General features: G+C 37.2%; 1 protein-coding gene across 1 annotated transcript in view; it reads left to right on the top strand.

The window, feature by feature from the left end:
* The window catches only part of Naalad2 (N-acetylated alpha-linked acidic dipeptidase 2), a 69142-nt gene extending 59855 nt beyond the window's left edge, over positions 1-9287 (top strand). The window contains exons 19-21 of the mRNA XM_021172007.3: positions 4056-4137; positions 5208-5300; positions 7824-9287. Of these exons, the coding sequence (XP_021027666.1) occupies positions 4056-4137; positions 5208-5300; positions 7824-8013 (365 nt within the window). The 3' untranslated portion in view covers positions 8014-9287. The remainder of the gene's footprint in view (positions 1-4055; positions 4138-5207; positions 5301-7823) is intronic.
* The last annotated feature ends 6962 nt before the right edge of the window (positions 9288-16249 follow it).

The following is a 16249-nucleotide window of genomic DNA, read 5'->3' as shown; positions in this document are numbered from 1 at the left end:
ATTCTCTCTTCCATTTACTATCTGTGATCTTTAGAACATGCCTAAACTTCCTTCCTTCCTTTCTTCTTTCTCCTGCTCCCCACTTTCTGGTTTTTTAATGACAGGGTTTCTCTGTGTATTCCTAGATGTCCTGGAACTCACTCTGTAGACTAGGCTAGCCTTGAACTCAAGAGATCTGCCTGCCTCTCTGACCCATGACTGCTGTGATTAAAGGCATGTACCACCACCACTCCGGTATTGCCAGTTTCCTAAGCATGAATAAATACAACACAACAGAGTATTAGGAAATATATGGATCAGTAGTGATTGACCCTAAGTGGTTAGTGAATGTTGCCTACTGGCACTAATTATAACTACTTTCTCTCCTGCCTTTTAGATATTCTTAGTATATGAAACATTATTAGAGTAACAAGAAGTGCAACTAAAATCAGAGAGAGAATAGAATTTGTTATTAGTGATATTTCGATGTTATTTTGATTATTATATAGGATTAGTAATCTTTCTGAGGTAATAAAGAACAGCAAGTATTTTACTCATTTTAAATTAAAAATTACATTTCTTAAAGTCATAGATGTCATATAATACTATGTAAATGTGAATATCAGAGGACAATTTGTGGGAGTTGGTTTTCTCCTAGAATGTAAGTCTCAGGCATTTAATCAGGCATGGCAGCAAGTGTGCTTACCCAGTGACCCATCCTGCCAGCCCACATGTATTTCTTTTTTTTTTTTTTTTTAATTTAAATCTCTTTTTTTTTAAAATATTTTTTATTACATCTTTTCCTCAATTACATTTCCAATGCTATCCCAAAAGTCCCCCATACCCTCCCCCCCACCCATTTCCAGTTTTTTTTTTTTTTTTTTTTTTTTTTTTTTTTGGGCCCTGGTGTTCCCCTGTACTGGGGCATATAAAGTTTGCATGTCCAATGGGCCTCTCTTTCCAGTGATGGCCACCACATGTATTTCAATTTGAACATAAATTGAAATAAAAGCCAGGTGTGCAGGTCCATATCTGTAATCCCAGCAGTTGGAGGATTGTGGCAGAACGATCACAAGCCTGGGCTACTTAGCAAGATTGCCCCCGCTCCCCGAAAAAAAAAAAAAGAGAATAAATAAAAGGGGAAAAGAAGAGTCTCTCTGGCATGGTGAGGGAGATGAAGAGATGAAATTGGAGAAAAAGACAAGACTCTGCTAAGGACAGATGTTAACAGTTGTGCAGCTATGTAGCATGTCCTAAACATCTTGAGTATCTCTGGGTGAAATGCCTCTTCTACATTTGCATAGGTTGAAATCCAGTCAAGAGAAAAGCTATGCAAGCTCAGTGGCAGGGCCTTAAGACCAAATTAATTTCTCCCTCCACTTACCTGCTTATAGACCATTCTTCCCGTTAATGCCATTTTTCTGCTTTGTTTGTTACTTATTCACTTTACATCCAGCTCACTGCCCTTCCAGGTCACTCCCTCCCAAAATCTGTCTCCCATACCTTTCTCCTCTGACCAGGTGGGGCTGCCCAGGTATTCCCCAACCCTGGCACAAAAAGTCTTTGAGGTTAGGCACATCCTCATCCACTGAGGCCACAAGAAGCTAGAAGAACATATAGCACCAATAGGCAACAGCTTTTGGGATAGGTCCCGTTCCACTTATTTAGACACACATGAAGACCAAGCTGTACATCTGCTACATATGTGCAGGTATGCCTAGGTCAAGCCCCTGTATGTTCTTTGGTTGATGGTTCAGTCTCAAGGGACCCAAGGGTCCAGGTTAGTTGACTGTGCTCTTTCTGTGGAGTTTCTATTCCCTTTGGGGGTTCACAATCCTTCCTCTTATTCTATAAGAGCCCCCAGACTCCACCCACTGTTAGGTTGTAGGTGTCTGCATTCGTTTGAGTCAGCTGGTGGGTGGAGCCTCTCATAGGACAACCATGATAGACTCTTGTCTGCAAGCATAACAGAGTATCATTAATAGTGTCAGGATTGGTGCTTGCCCATGGGATGGGTCTCAAGTTGGACTGGTTATTGGTTGGCCATTCCCTCAGTCTCTGTTCCATCTTTGTCCCTGCATTTCTAGTAGACAGAATAAATTTTGAGTTGAAAGTTTTGTAGGTAGGTTGGTTTCCTTATTGGTCCAATGGGGTTCCTGTCTGGCTACAGGAGATGGTCTCTTCAGGTTTCATATCCCCAATGTTGTATGTATCACCTCCTAGTGATTCTTGGGCTAGTATCACCTCCACTGATTCTTGGGCACCTCCCTTATCTCAGGTCTCAGTCTCTTCCTGGAGATACCCCCACTTTCCCAGTCCCATTAGTTGCAGATTTCCATTCATTCTCATGGCCATCTGGCCATCTCTACTATCTCTCCCCACACCTGATCTTGATCTCCCCCTCCCATTCCCCTCTCCATGGCCTCTCTCATCTAGTTCTGTCCCCTCAATCTGCCTCTTATGAATATTTTACTCCCCCTTCTAAGTGAGATTCAAGCTTCCTCATTTTGTTCTTAAGCTTCTTGGGTCTGTGTCATATGTCATGGGTATCCTGTATTTTATGGCTAATATTCACTTTTAAGTGAGTACACACCATGATGTCTTTTTTTTTAAACATCCATGTCTTTGCTGCTGAATATTCATCAAATGGTATATCTCTTCCAGAATTTGTCTCTTGCCCCCACTCTCTTCACAACTGAAATTCCCCACTTGCGTCAAGAATATATTTGAATAAAGAATGTTTTTCTGTTGAATGAATGAAAACATACTCTACATTTCTAGTTCTTTATGTTCTATTAAACAAGTCACTGTGCTCTATATAACTGCTACTACCCTGAAAATATTCTTTCTGATCAACATCTCTTATAATTGATCAGTGTCACTGAATCTTACTGACACATTTCAGTTTTTATCTTGACTTCTATATTATACTTGTAATTTAAATTTCCTTCTTCTACATACACTTCCTTTGCTTCCATCATACCCACTATTAGATTACTTGAACATGTTTTAAACAAAGCTTAACAATGTTGATGACTGGCTTTTTTGAAAACACTAAATGTATTTATATTGAAGGTTCCTCCTCCTTGACAGATGATGCAGTAGTCCTGTAACCAGACCTACAAGAACTTGATCTGCAAAACAGATATAAATGCAAGAAGCAGTAAATCAATCATGTATGTCAAAGTCCTACTTAGAACTTAGGAAACATGCATGATAGGTTGCTGTAATAAAAATATATGCTAAGAATATAATTACATTTTTCTAACATAATATTCTTGATTATTGTGCCCACCCCTCGCCACCAAAAAAAAAAAAAAAAAGAATAAAAAAAAAAGTTCTATATATCCACTGAGCATGGTCAAACTATCAGTGGCCAGCCCCTTAAAGAAAACTGAGTCCTTTGGAAACTTTACATATCTTAGAAAAATATGGCCAGATCAAAGCTGATGTTTCCATGCCTAGTTATAATCAATTTTTCACAAGTCACCCTTTGAGCAAGATTTTAAGTGTATAGTATCATTTGAAAGTACAAATTGGTTTTGTTTTAATCTTGTAATAATTGCAGAGATAATATCTTATCCCTTTCTCCAGTGGCTAACATAATTGTTCCAATAAATGTATTCAATGAATGAATGCTGGGGTTTAGGTAAATAACTGAGGAATTATTTTTTCCTTATATTTCTGAAAGAATTCTCTTAATCAATTTAGGAGATCTGGAGAGTAGTTAAGAGCTCTTTACAATCTATCAGGAGGAAAGGCCTTCCTATCTGAAGAGTCATGGTATATGGATCTTGTGTACCTGCAACTCTAACTCCAAGAGATCCTGCACTCTCTTCTAATTTTCAAGGGCACACGAACACACACACACACACATACCTCCACAATTTGACTACTTTTAAAATTCACATCTTTCCTCCCATCCCCCCACACCCAATACTTTTCATGAATTTATAGGAAGGGTCACAAAAAATACTGGTTTCCCCTGCTTGTTCTGTCCTATCATGGAGAGGACAGGAATGTGTACCTCAAAATGTGAACCACTAACTTATTTCCCTTTTATTTGTCTATGAAAGATCCCTTATTTTCTGCTGTGAAGAACTTTTCAGAGGCTGCTTCAGATTTTCACAGAAGACTTACACAAGTTGATCTTAATAAGTAAGTTCCAGATGAAGTATCTTACTGAAAAAAAGAATGGATTATGTTCCCAAACATATGTGTAGAACTCCTCCAAGTCATCACTGCTTAAAATATGGTCTTCACCATTCCATCATCAGCACAACTGCTAGCGTGTTAGAAAGCAGGACATACTTAAGAGTTATCTTTATAATTTAACTTGTTTGAATTTCATACATCATTTCCAACTACTCCTTTAATTCTTCCCTCACTTCATTCTCTAGTTCACGGCCTGTTTTTCCATGACAAGGGCCCTCAGTTATATTTTTAAATAACACTGTAGACAACTGCACTAATGATTAAGTTGAATTTGGGATGAGAGTTACACTTGGTAATTCACAACTCTATAAGCTCAGGTGATTTTGAATGTATTTCTATACAGTCTCAATATTCCCATTCACTCATCAGCCATTCCCTTCTGTATACTTTTTCCTAAAAATTTTTTGTTATTGCCATATTTAGGTAGAAAATAATTTTAATCAGCAAGCTTTGTCAGTCATTTCGAGGAGGTTTTCTTCTCCCTTGGATTGTGTGACAGCTCAGACATGCAGTTAGCTCCTCAGAGAGCAGCGAAAGGACTGTGAATGTGAAAGGACCTCCTTTAGTTACCACCCAAAGCTGCCCCTGCCTTTCTCATAGTTCAGAATTCGATTTTTGTTGTTGTTTTTATTTATTCTTAATTGTTTCCCTTATCTTTATTCTGTTTTTTTTTTTTTTATTCAGCTCAGACATGGTGAGGTTGTGTGACTTATAAAGAATAACTTGGTAGTTTCTGTCGTTCTGGGAGGTCTGGTTATCATCCAGAGAAGTAAAGATTATCTTTTCTTTCTTTTTCACCCTACTGTAACCTTGAAAGGTAAAATGAATCACTTTTCAATAGCATTCTATGTTTAGTATAAACGCTAGTGAGATGGCCCTGCTGTTATATGTCGCTTGTTCTATAACACATTATTTTGTTAATAGTTTACTGATTCTTCCCACGCCTTATGTTCATTTTAGTTGAATTGGGATGACTATAAGAGGGTTTAATGATATGTTTCTTATTCTCCAAGTGCTATTGCAGTGAGAATTATGAACGACCAGCAGATGCTTCTTGAAAGAGCATTCATTGATCCTCTTGGCTTACCTGGGAGGAAGTTCTACAGGTAAGGAAAAGATGGGAACACCACGGAAGGCAGAAACACCTCACTATAATCCAAGAAGTGTACATATTAAATACACAACATACTAAATATACTAAATGTAATATAAATGGTAAATGTAATATGAGTAAGATTACATATCAAGTAATGGTATAATATGTAGTATCAGAGCAATATATTTCATATCAATTAGTTCTTCAGTATGTGCCCATGATAGCTATAAGAAAGAACATGAACAAAACATTCAAGCCACAGAGTTCTAAAGGGAACTTAGAAATCATTTAGTCAACAATCTAATGGATCCTTCTTGCGAGCTTCCAGGTAAGTAAATATTCAGTCAGTTTCATACTTAGTGATGGAAAGCTTACTGCTTCATAAAGAAGCTCATTCTATTTTATTTAAAGACATAGTTATTAGAAAATTTCTTTCATAAAGATCTCAAATCTTAATCCTGTAATGTTCTCATCTGATCTGATTGCTCTTCCTAAATAAAGGTTAGCTTTTATTCCTTATGATTTAGGTTGTTAGGATTGCTGCCATGTTCCTAGAATCAAAGTTTTGTTTAGTTCTTGGTTACTACTACCACTACTACTGCTACTGCTACTGCTACTACTACTATTTTGTATTTATGTCATATTTTCTTTAGTATCTTGGCTTTCAGTTTCCAAAGTCAATTTTCTTAGGGTCCTTTAAAAAATAATTCCTTGTGACTGGAGAGATAGCTTAGTGATTAAGAGCACTCAGCCGTTAAGAGCACTGACTCACTGATTGCTCTTCCGAGGCCCTCAGTTCAGTTCTCAGCAACCACATGATGGCTCATGAACCATTTGTAATGGGATCCAATGCCCTCTTCTGGTGGGTCTGAAGTAAGCAGCAGTGCACTCACACACATAAAATAAAATCTTTTAAAACGGAGTACCTGTTGCTCTTGTAGAGGGCTCAGATTTAGTTCTTGGCATCCACACGGTACCTCACAAGCATATGAAACTTCATCTACTCTGCAAGCACCAGGTATGCATGAAGAACAAACAGATACAATGAGGCAAAGCATTCACACACATAGCAAGGTAAACAAACAAATCTAAACAATATTTTAAATGGTCCCCTGATGGAAATTAAGAAGGTCTGACCATTTAATTAAGGTCGGAAAAGTCAGTGATTCTGTTCATGCAGGTTTAGGATTATGTCTGTTTCACAGTTCTGTGATGTGAACATGCCATTTCTAGGATTTGCCTGTCTGAATTAAGATAATGAATACTATTTTATAAAGCTAGCTATCACTCTCCTAAATGTTAGTGGTTAGCACTAACACTCAAATATTATAAACAGAGCTTCTAGAGCTCAGATCTTCCACTCTGACCTGGGAAACTATTTTTCTAAGCCTTGGTTTCTCAGGCACAAATGGAGATTTCAGCTTTTCACCTGAGGCCTGTAGAATTAAGGTATTTGAAGGTTATGCTAAAAAAGGGAGGTACTCTGGAATGTGATCTGTGTTTATAAATGTTTATTCATTGTTATAAATAGGAGCTATTATGATTATATATGTGTATGTATATAAAAAGTAAGAAATATCCACAATTCTAGTCCTTTTTTGGAAGTTACTAGTCTATTAATCCCTTTAGAAATAATTTTTATAATGAAAATGCACTTTTAACAATGTTCAGACTCTGAAGCATGTAGTAGTGACAATTCTACTTCATCAGCTCACTCAACTTCATATCTACTTCTGCTATTTTTTTTTTTTCAGGGAAAATCAACATTGGGTGATGTGTTAACACAATTATATAATGTGAATGTATGTCTGAAAAAATGTACATATTATGTTTCATGTAACTATATATATATTTATGGGTAACTGCTTACTATATTCATACATTTGTATTTAAATATGGACATTTTCTATACATAGACACACACACACACACACACACACCTTTAAGTACAGAAACATTTATATTTATACAAACAGAGCCATACTTTTTCCCTAAGAGATCCATCTAATGATATCAGCATAGATGACTTTACAACATTAATCCCCTATATAGTACTTCACTGTTAGGCTTCCACTTACAGTTTTAATGACTTATCGTTGAGATTAGATGAGCTTCTCTCAACCAGTATTAAATACACTTCCTTAAGATGTCCTTGTATTCTATTTGAACACTTATAAATATTAATATTCTTATAATCAGGCCCTGGTATTTCAGTGCCCCAAAAAGAGAACACAGTTTAAAAATCTGAAGAGAATAAATCAAGATGTCTCCCAAAACACTATCCTGTTTTTTTTAAATACATTTTGATTAATTGAATATTTAGATACTTGAATATTGAAGTAGTTCATATTGCTGTTTCAGTCTACAGGAGTGTTCTACAATAAATCTACTATACTGCTGTAAAGAAGTTGTAGGATGGCTGTATGACATATTGCACACTTATTTTACCTAACAACTTCTTAGATAAATGTAGCTCTGACATCTATTTTTCTTTTGTTTTAAAAGCAAGCAATTATTTTGTTTGTTTGTTTAGGCACATCATCTTTGCTCCAAGCAGCCACAACAAATATGCCGGAGAATCGTTCCCTGGGATTTATGATGCCATGTTTGATATTGAAAATAAGGCAGACCCTTACTTGGCCTGGGCAGAAGTGAAGAAACATATATCTATTGCAGCTTTTACAATTCAGGCAGCAGCGGGGACGCTGACCAACGTGTTATAGGAAGGCTTCTGTCAAGTAGCTTCATCAATGGAAAAGTACTGCGTGGTGCCTGAGAGTGAAACTGATGGAGAGTGGGTCTTGGCCAAATGGATTCCCTGCTGACGGTACTGCTGGGAATCTGAAGAAAAAAGGGCATCTTTTCCTTTGATGATTTATGAAACCTGACAATCCTAAAACTGTGATTGTCATGACTCGTTTTGTCCTTCTACCTTATTTATCTATAAAGAGGGCTTCTTAACTCTTATATGCATATCCCGTGGACGTGACAGTGAAAGAGGAAGCAACCCCAGTGCTCACAGGCAGATGATTGGATTCACTGTAGTGTATACACATAGCATGCATGCATTCTTATATCAAGTAAGCTTGGTTCTTTACTTCACCAAATAATTGAAAATAAAAAATTATTTAATTTTCTCTGTTAGCATCAAGAAACATCAAAGGAGAGGGTATGAACAGAATATAAGAGTCAGAGAATGTGAAATGGTAATCTGGACATTATCATTGCACACATGAACTGTACAACTGTGTTATCTACACATAACCAAGCAAAAGATTCTAGAACAGGCAGGACATTGACTCAAAGGTCCCACTCGCAAATGAACAACTACTGGTAGTTAATAGCTAGGGGAGAGGAAGCTAGTTTTTAAGGTCTATAGCCACTGGTAAGTTGTCCACTGTTCAGTAAACAGATGCACTACCACGAACATGCAAGCAAATCTAATTAAATTTAATGTATTTAAAAAAAAAAGCCATGGAAGTAGTAGAGAGTGTTGGGAAGACAGGTTTTGAAGGGAATGGGAGAGTAGTAAGAGATGGGACTTGGGGGTGAATATTCTCAAAGTATATTATGCACATGCAGGAAATTATTAAAGAATAAAAAATTAACCTTAGAAGAGCACACTAAAATAGTAAGCAACAGCTAAGCTTGAGCACAGGAAGAAAGGATCGCACTACTCTTCCATCTTGGCTAACAAGACAGTGATTTAATGAGTGTGGAGTGTCAGACAGACACAAAGCTGCTGAACCCCCTTACGATGTACATGAGACAGGTCAGAAAGACAAGGACAAGGCAACTTAGAAAAGAAAGGGAGTCCCTCAGTCAGAGGCTGGTTGAAGTCGTGAAGGATTACACACTAACAAAGCTTGCTGTTAAGATTGCCTACATGGATAGTATTATGTATATAGAGCTGTTTTAGTTAAAAATGTTAAAGTGGTATTAAGACATGCTTAGATTTAGGATGAGAATATGACTTTTTGAGTTTGGGTTTATTACTTTGCCACTTATAAACCTGTAATATTTCAAGGATTTCATAAGACTATAATAAACTGTGTTTGCAGTAAAAACGTATATAAATTTTATTGTGATTTAAAATCCTGGTGAACTATGGTTTTGTGATATCGGCCTATAATCTTGTCCGATGTACCCTTGGGTGCCATCCAATATTAATTACAGCAATCAAAAGGAAAACAAAAGTATTGACAACCCTTTGTACAATGTAACTTCAGAAACCACCAAAATCTAACCTGGCTATTTGTTAATGCTTAAGCGTGCCTTATTCCGTGGGAGTCCTCACCTGCCCTCTAGTGTGCTCTATTTTTTCCTCTAATGTCTAGAATTTGTAGTTAAAGAGGGACACTGAAGCCGGGCAGTGGTGGCGCACACTTGGAGAAAGGGACAGGCGGATTTCTGAGTTCGAGGCTAGTCTGGTCTACAGAGTGAGTTCCAGGACAGCCAGGGCTACACAGAGAAACCCTGTCTCAAAATAAATAAATAAAAAGAGGGACACTGAAGCTGTTGTCCTTTTGGGTAAAGATCCATTAGGAAGGTTGAGAACCACTGGTTTACAGGGTGAAATCCTATGCCTTATAGTTAATAAGCCATAGGCTGCAATGTTCCTAGTGACAAAGGAGGGGGTGGGGGGAAGGTTTCAATTTTTTATAGTTAATGAAGCCATTCAACAGTGACCTCAAACGATTAGGTTGTTTGATAAACTTCTTTGGGGAAGTGACTTGGTCAGTCAGCTCCCTGTAGCAGTGGAAGCAGAGTCAGCTATGAAGGTAGGACAATATCAGCAGAAGAGCATGGCCAAGCCACATTATGTTTGGAATCTGATACCTTTCCACTAATAGTTATCCTTAAATCTGTGTTAAGAGCTCACCTTAATCACATATTTGCCTCATACTGGCTTCACCTGAATGGAGGGAGGTCTCTGGAAGAACCATTCCAGCTGATGCAGGAGGCAGTGAGATGCTATTCCGAGCCCCACTCCTGCTGTTTACACTTCCCACTATCCAAGTCAATGACACACTACACATTTCTAAATATGTTTACAGGAGATAAAGGACAAAATTCTTGAAACTTCTGAGAATTACACCTGGTAGGAGCTTTCCTGGAAAACAAGGCTGCCAAACAACACCATGACTAGCAATAGGAGTTAGGGGTAAGTAGTAAAACTTCCAACTTAGTATTCTGAATTCATTATTTTGTTAATTTTAGTAAACAGGTGATCATTAGTGACAGAATGTATTATGCCAGATGCACTGTGAACACCCTTAACTCCAGAGGATATATGATACTGTTAATAGGCTAGTTTAAAATTAGAGGCTTTGCAGGTCACCCAAGATGGACCTCTCCATCATCATCAGTTTTGGGGGAAGTGAAAATTAGTAATGTGTGAAGGAGTATCACAAAAGCCTCTCCTTGAGGTTTAAAATACCATATGAAAAGGAGGAAAGCAGCTATAGGACACTTGTAAGCCATTAAGGATAGTGTCTACTATAAATCATGCCTATTTTATAAACTAAATATTATTTATGCATATGAGTGTTTTGTCTAAATGTAGGTGTCTGCACTACATGTGTGCCTGTTGCCCTCCAAGTCAGAGGACGGCACTGGACCCTCTGGACTTACATAGGCAGCTGTGAGTTGCTACATGGTGTTGGGGACTGACTTCTGGTTCTCTGCAAGAGCAGTGAATTCTTCTGAGACAACCTTCTAAGACTCAAATATGGTTAGTTTTAGAAATTCTTCTTTTTTAAAATTCTTTAGTTACTTTTAGACAATTTTTTCTTCCCCCCAAAAGGTTAAGACGTGACAAGTTCCACACCTAGCTGAGAAGCTGTTAGTAACTAATGACTGCTGGAGGGGAAGAGGGGATGAAAACAGTCTTAATAAAACTGAGACCCTACCCATGCTCTGGTAGTTAGCTCTATACCCACGCATGCAGTACAATGTGACAGTACTAAGTGAACTCAGAGGGCTTAAGGGGGAAAAGAACAACTCCAAAACATGAAATAAGAGGGAATGCTGGTGACAGAATAGGGGGAAATGAGGGGTGGGAGTGTGTGTGCTTACTTGATCCAAACACGCTGTACACGTGTACACAATTCTTAAAGAAAAAAAGGACCTGAAGTCTTATCTCTGGCTTTGGCTTTTTGGTAGAGGATTAGGAGTTAATACAAATAGGCCTGTCAATTAGTGGGCATGTAAGAAAGACTCTTACACTGGGAAGCCCATTGGGACAGACAGACAATTCATTAAGTAGTATGAAGCTGTTGAGATCAGGCTTTACTCTGCTTTAAGAAAATGTTTTCCCCTTGTCACGGGGCATACTTGCTAATGTTCCACTAATAAGAACCTACTTTACATCGATGAACTGAGTGCTGTTGCCTGATACATTACTATTCAATTTTGAAGCCCTGCTTCTGCTGCTTAATGTACTGACAGTTCAGAAACATGGACACCTCACAGAGATGTAGAGCATTCTAGACGAGATGATCACAGCCAAGGTTCTTTACATGCAGAAGCCTTTAGAACTGTAGGAAAGAAACTAGTCAACAAGGCCTCTTTACAATATCAATATTTATGTCAACTGTCCTTATAAGCTCTGAGAAAGTATACTATCTGACTACTTCCTATCTTCACTTACTGCTATGATAAAGCACCCTGACAAAACAACTCAAGAGGAACTAAGGGGCTCATTGTGGCTCACAGATCCAGGTTTTATTGGCTGGTTTTGTGTGTCAACTTGACACAGCTGGAGTTATCACAGAGAAAGGAGCTTCAGTTGGGGAAATGCCTCCATGAGATCCAACTGTAAGGCATTTTCTCAATTAGTGATCAAGGGGGAAAGGCCCCTTGTGGGTGGGACCATCTCTGGGCTGGTAGTCTTGGGTTCTATAAGAGAGCAGGCTGAGCAAGCCAGGGGAGGCAAGCCAGTAAAGAACATCCCTCCATGGCCTCTGCCATCAGCTCCTGCTTCCTAACCTTCTTGAGTTCCAGTCCTGACTTCCTTTGGTGATGAACAGCAATGTGAAAGTGTAAGCTGAATAAACCCTTTCCTCCCCAACTTGCTTCTTGGTCATGATGTTTTGTCCAGGAATAGAAATCCTGACTAAACCACAGGTCAAACTCTTTATCACTGTGAGGAAGTACAGTGACAGGAGCAAGAGCAAAGAGTACATACATATTGCTACTCAGCCCACTGTTACTGAGTCCAAGATCCCAGAGTCTTCTCACCTCAACTAATGTAATCAAGACTTCTCTTAGTATCTGCCCATAGGATAACACAATCGAGACAATCCCTCAGTAAGACTCTCCTTTCTAGGTGGATCCAGGACATGACAATTGATACTTATAACTACTGCTATCACAACTAGTACAACTCAAACCATGCTCACATTTAAGGATAATTCTGCTATTTGATATAAGAAAGGCAGAAATAAACATCAATTTTAATTCCGATTGTGCATGTTATCTTTAGGGTCATGGCTAAGTTTAAGGACTTTGAGGGCTAAGGCCCTTCCTCATGTTAAATTGAATTGCACTTTATTCCATCTGTGATTTTAGACAAATTACACGTTTCCCTCTAAATATGAAGTAATCTAATCATAACATAAAATACTGGGCAAAGTGTTTGATACACACTGAATAATCCCTTAGTTTGATTAAGCCTAAAACTGCTTAATTCCTAAACCTAGTCACAATCAGCAAGCATTTCTGAAATGCTTACTTCATCTACCTGAGAACAAAAACAAACCCCTTGAGATCTGTATTTCATCAACTACCTTTCAATTCTGATTTTCTCTCATTTCACTGCTTTAGAAAGACTTCCTGCATTGTAAAGATTATTTCCTCTGCTCACTACTGTCTCTTTTGGGGAGAGGCAAGGAGACAGGAAGAAATCTTAATGTATCCAAATAGCCAAGATGGCTTTTAACAGGATGAAGATAGCTTGGGATCTGTTTCAATCTGGCTTTAACTACCAGAAAACCATTTAAAGGTTTTTTTTTGTTGTTGTTTTTTGCTTTTAAATTGTGTAATAATACCAATCTTATTATGACCAATCCAAAGTACCAAATATTTATGTTTGTGTAATTTGACACAACTTCCATTTTCCTTAAGAATGTATTGATTGTTTTATTACTGACTGAATCCAGGCCTGAAATGCACTGGCTTGTTTTCCCATTCATCTTCCTTTTTCATTCTTCCTTCCTATAGGAGGGACATTACATATGGCTTGGAGTATCGGTCAAACATTTGATGTACGCATGTAAATGAATCTTTTACTCAACTGGTTTACTGAAATGTTTTCATTTATTTTATGCCTGTCCTATCTGTAGTGTGTTATCACTTTTCTCAGAATGAAATAGTTTCCTCAAAGTTGACCAGAATCCTCTCAATGCTACATCCTCAGGTTGTAGAATCTTCTTACATCCTGCTGATTTATTCACAATTTCCAAATCTGACAGAGCCTCACTACAGAATCTCCTTACAGCCTGGGTAACTTGATTTGATTTGTGATTCAGAAATCTCCTTGAGAACCAGTCACTTCCAGAATCTATTATCTGCCTGCTTTGGGCTCTTCCTCATTTCTCAAACCTCGAGGAACTATTCAGAAACTTATTCTCTAATTCCCAATTCAAAATTGTTGTTTCTTACTCCTTCCTACTGCTATTGTATTCCTCCCTGCCTCTTTCTCCTACCTACAAATGCCTTGTATCAAACTGATCTAAGATGTGAGTTGTGTTATTATTATGAAAAAAAATGGATACAAAAGGAACTCAACTTTGACCTATAGGCATCTCACAACACATGATGTATTTCAAAATAATCAAAACAGACTTAAAGTCCCAGGATATAAATATGTCTGAGCAGTGGCTAAAGAGATGGAAATGGTTATTACCTTGATATGACTCATATACTATAACCATGAAACACGGTAATGCACCACATGAAGACAAATTCAGTAAGTTAAAATATTGTTTTACTTCTGAACTTCAAATTATTTTGTAATCTGAGGTCTCGTTTCCAGTTTCTACCTTAGTATTTAGAGTTGGGGACCAAGAATTTTCATTTCTAGCCAATTTTTACTGATAGGTGATTAATCTAGTCTAGAAAGAGTATTCTGACTACCATTGGTTGAAAGAAAAGGACAAAAACTAAAGATCTGTAGTTGTTTGGTTCTAACTACCTATTGCTAAACTAGGAATATGTTCTATGTCCTCCAAATTCTGTCATTATTTTTAAATAGATCTTACATTAATGGCTAAAACAACGGGACATTTACTGCTGTTTGAATGTAGGTCCCAGCTTCTACAAGGTATGTAACATTTCTTGAATAGTAATGGAAACCATTATGATTTCTTGCATTGAGGATTTTGAGGTTTCTTTCAAAGATGTTTGGAGAAACCACAGACTCTTAAGAGGTGACAAATCACTGAGTTTTTAATAGGCTATTAATCAAAATCACCCACACAAAATGACATTTTGTGAAATTATTTTCTAACATGACATCTGACATGCCATGTGCCAGTACTTTTTAAAAAGCTATTCATTCAACTGTTGAGCAGCACAGAGGATGTCTGGGCAGAGGCAAAGACAAAGGCACAGGCACAGGGATCAAATTCAAAGTGCCTGACTGAATCTACAATCTCTGCTGAACAGCTTAGTGATTTCAACTCTGCAAGAGTTGAACCAATGGGATATGAATCCCTTTCCTCACTGGTATTACAGGACAACACACCTTACTGGGAAGCCATTAGCAGTAAGTTCATATTCACCGATGTTCTTAAAACAATGCTAGGCCATTATGTTATATGCCTGTCATTAACAGCTACCCAAATATGCCAAAAACTACAGCAGAAAATAGGCATTAGTTAGCTGACCAAAACAAAAATAGCAAATATAATTTGCAGGCAGCAAAAAGACTATAACAAATAATATACATAGAACAGGAATATTCTTATACAATGTCTTTGTTGCAAAGAAGACCGTGTTCTCAACCTTTGGGAAGTTTTCCCTTTTTCATGTTTAATCATTAGTCTGTAATTAGGAAAATTTTTGAAAAGATAGTTTTTTAATTTATTCATTTGAATAGTATATTTGCTTAGTGAAAAATGAGTAACAAATCCCGCTATTTTAATACAAAATCTTTAAATGACATGAAATGTTTAAAGATCACTAATGAAAATAAAAGTCTTTGAAAGTTTCTTCACATCTAAAAATCCCCATAAAAACTAAAAAACAAAAATATATACATATATATGTACATACATATATGTATATAAGATACATACATAAATGTAAAAACTTGGCAAGATAGGTATTTTAGAGAGAATGCTATATAGCCAATAATATGAGAAGCTATCATTAATTAAAAGGTCCATGAAAGATGAGGAGAATTACAGTGGTAAGAACATGACCTTCTACTGATAAGAAAGAAATCAAAGAGACAGACCAATAAAACCTTTCTAAAAAAAATAAAAACAAAAACAAAACCCAGGTTGACCTTGAAAGCTCATACGTCAGAATAAGGCCATAAAACAATACTGAATGAACGAACATAGATTAAAGTAAAATAAAATAACCTGAACAAAACAGTAGCACAAACCAATTCTTACTTTTCAAAGTTCAAAAGTGGAGTTGTTTAAAACAAAGACAAAACAGAAATAAAAATGATGTGTGTGTGTGTGTGTGTGTGTGTATACATACACACACACACACACACACACACACCCTAAGTACCTGTCAGTGAATACTAGATCTCTTAATGAGCTTTTAAAGTTTCCCGTAGGTGTATACAAGACCCAAATTTCAGAGTAATTTTTGTTTTAAAAATTTTCTCTTTATGAGTGCTCACAAAAAATGCTGAAAGAAAGCATTACATCCTTTGGAGTTAAAGTCATAAGTAGTTGTTAAGTGCCCAAAGTTGGTGCTGGAAAGCTGTGTCCAGAG

Source organism: Mus caroli, unplaced genomic scaffold, assembly GCF_978045245.1.
Source record: "Mus caroli unplaced genomic scaffold, Mus_caroli_1 scaffold_11, whole genome shotgun sequence".
Lineage (NCBI taxonomy): Eukaryota > Metazoa > Chordata > Mammalia > Rodentia > Muridae > Mus > Mus caroli.
The sequence above is the reverse complement of the archived record's forward strand: the minus strand, read 5'-3'. Positions and strand labels throughout refer to the sequence as shown.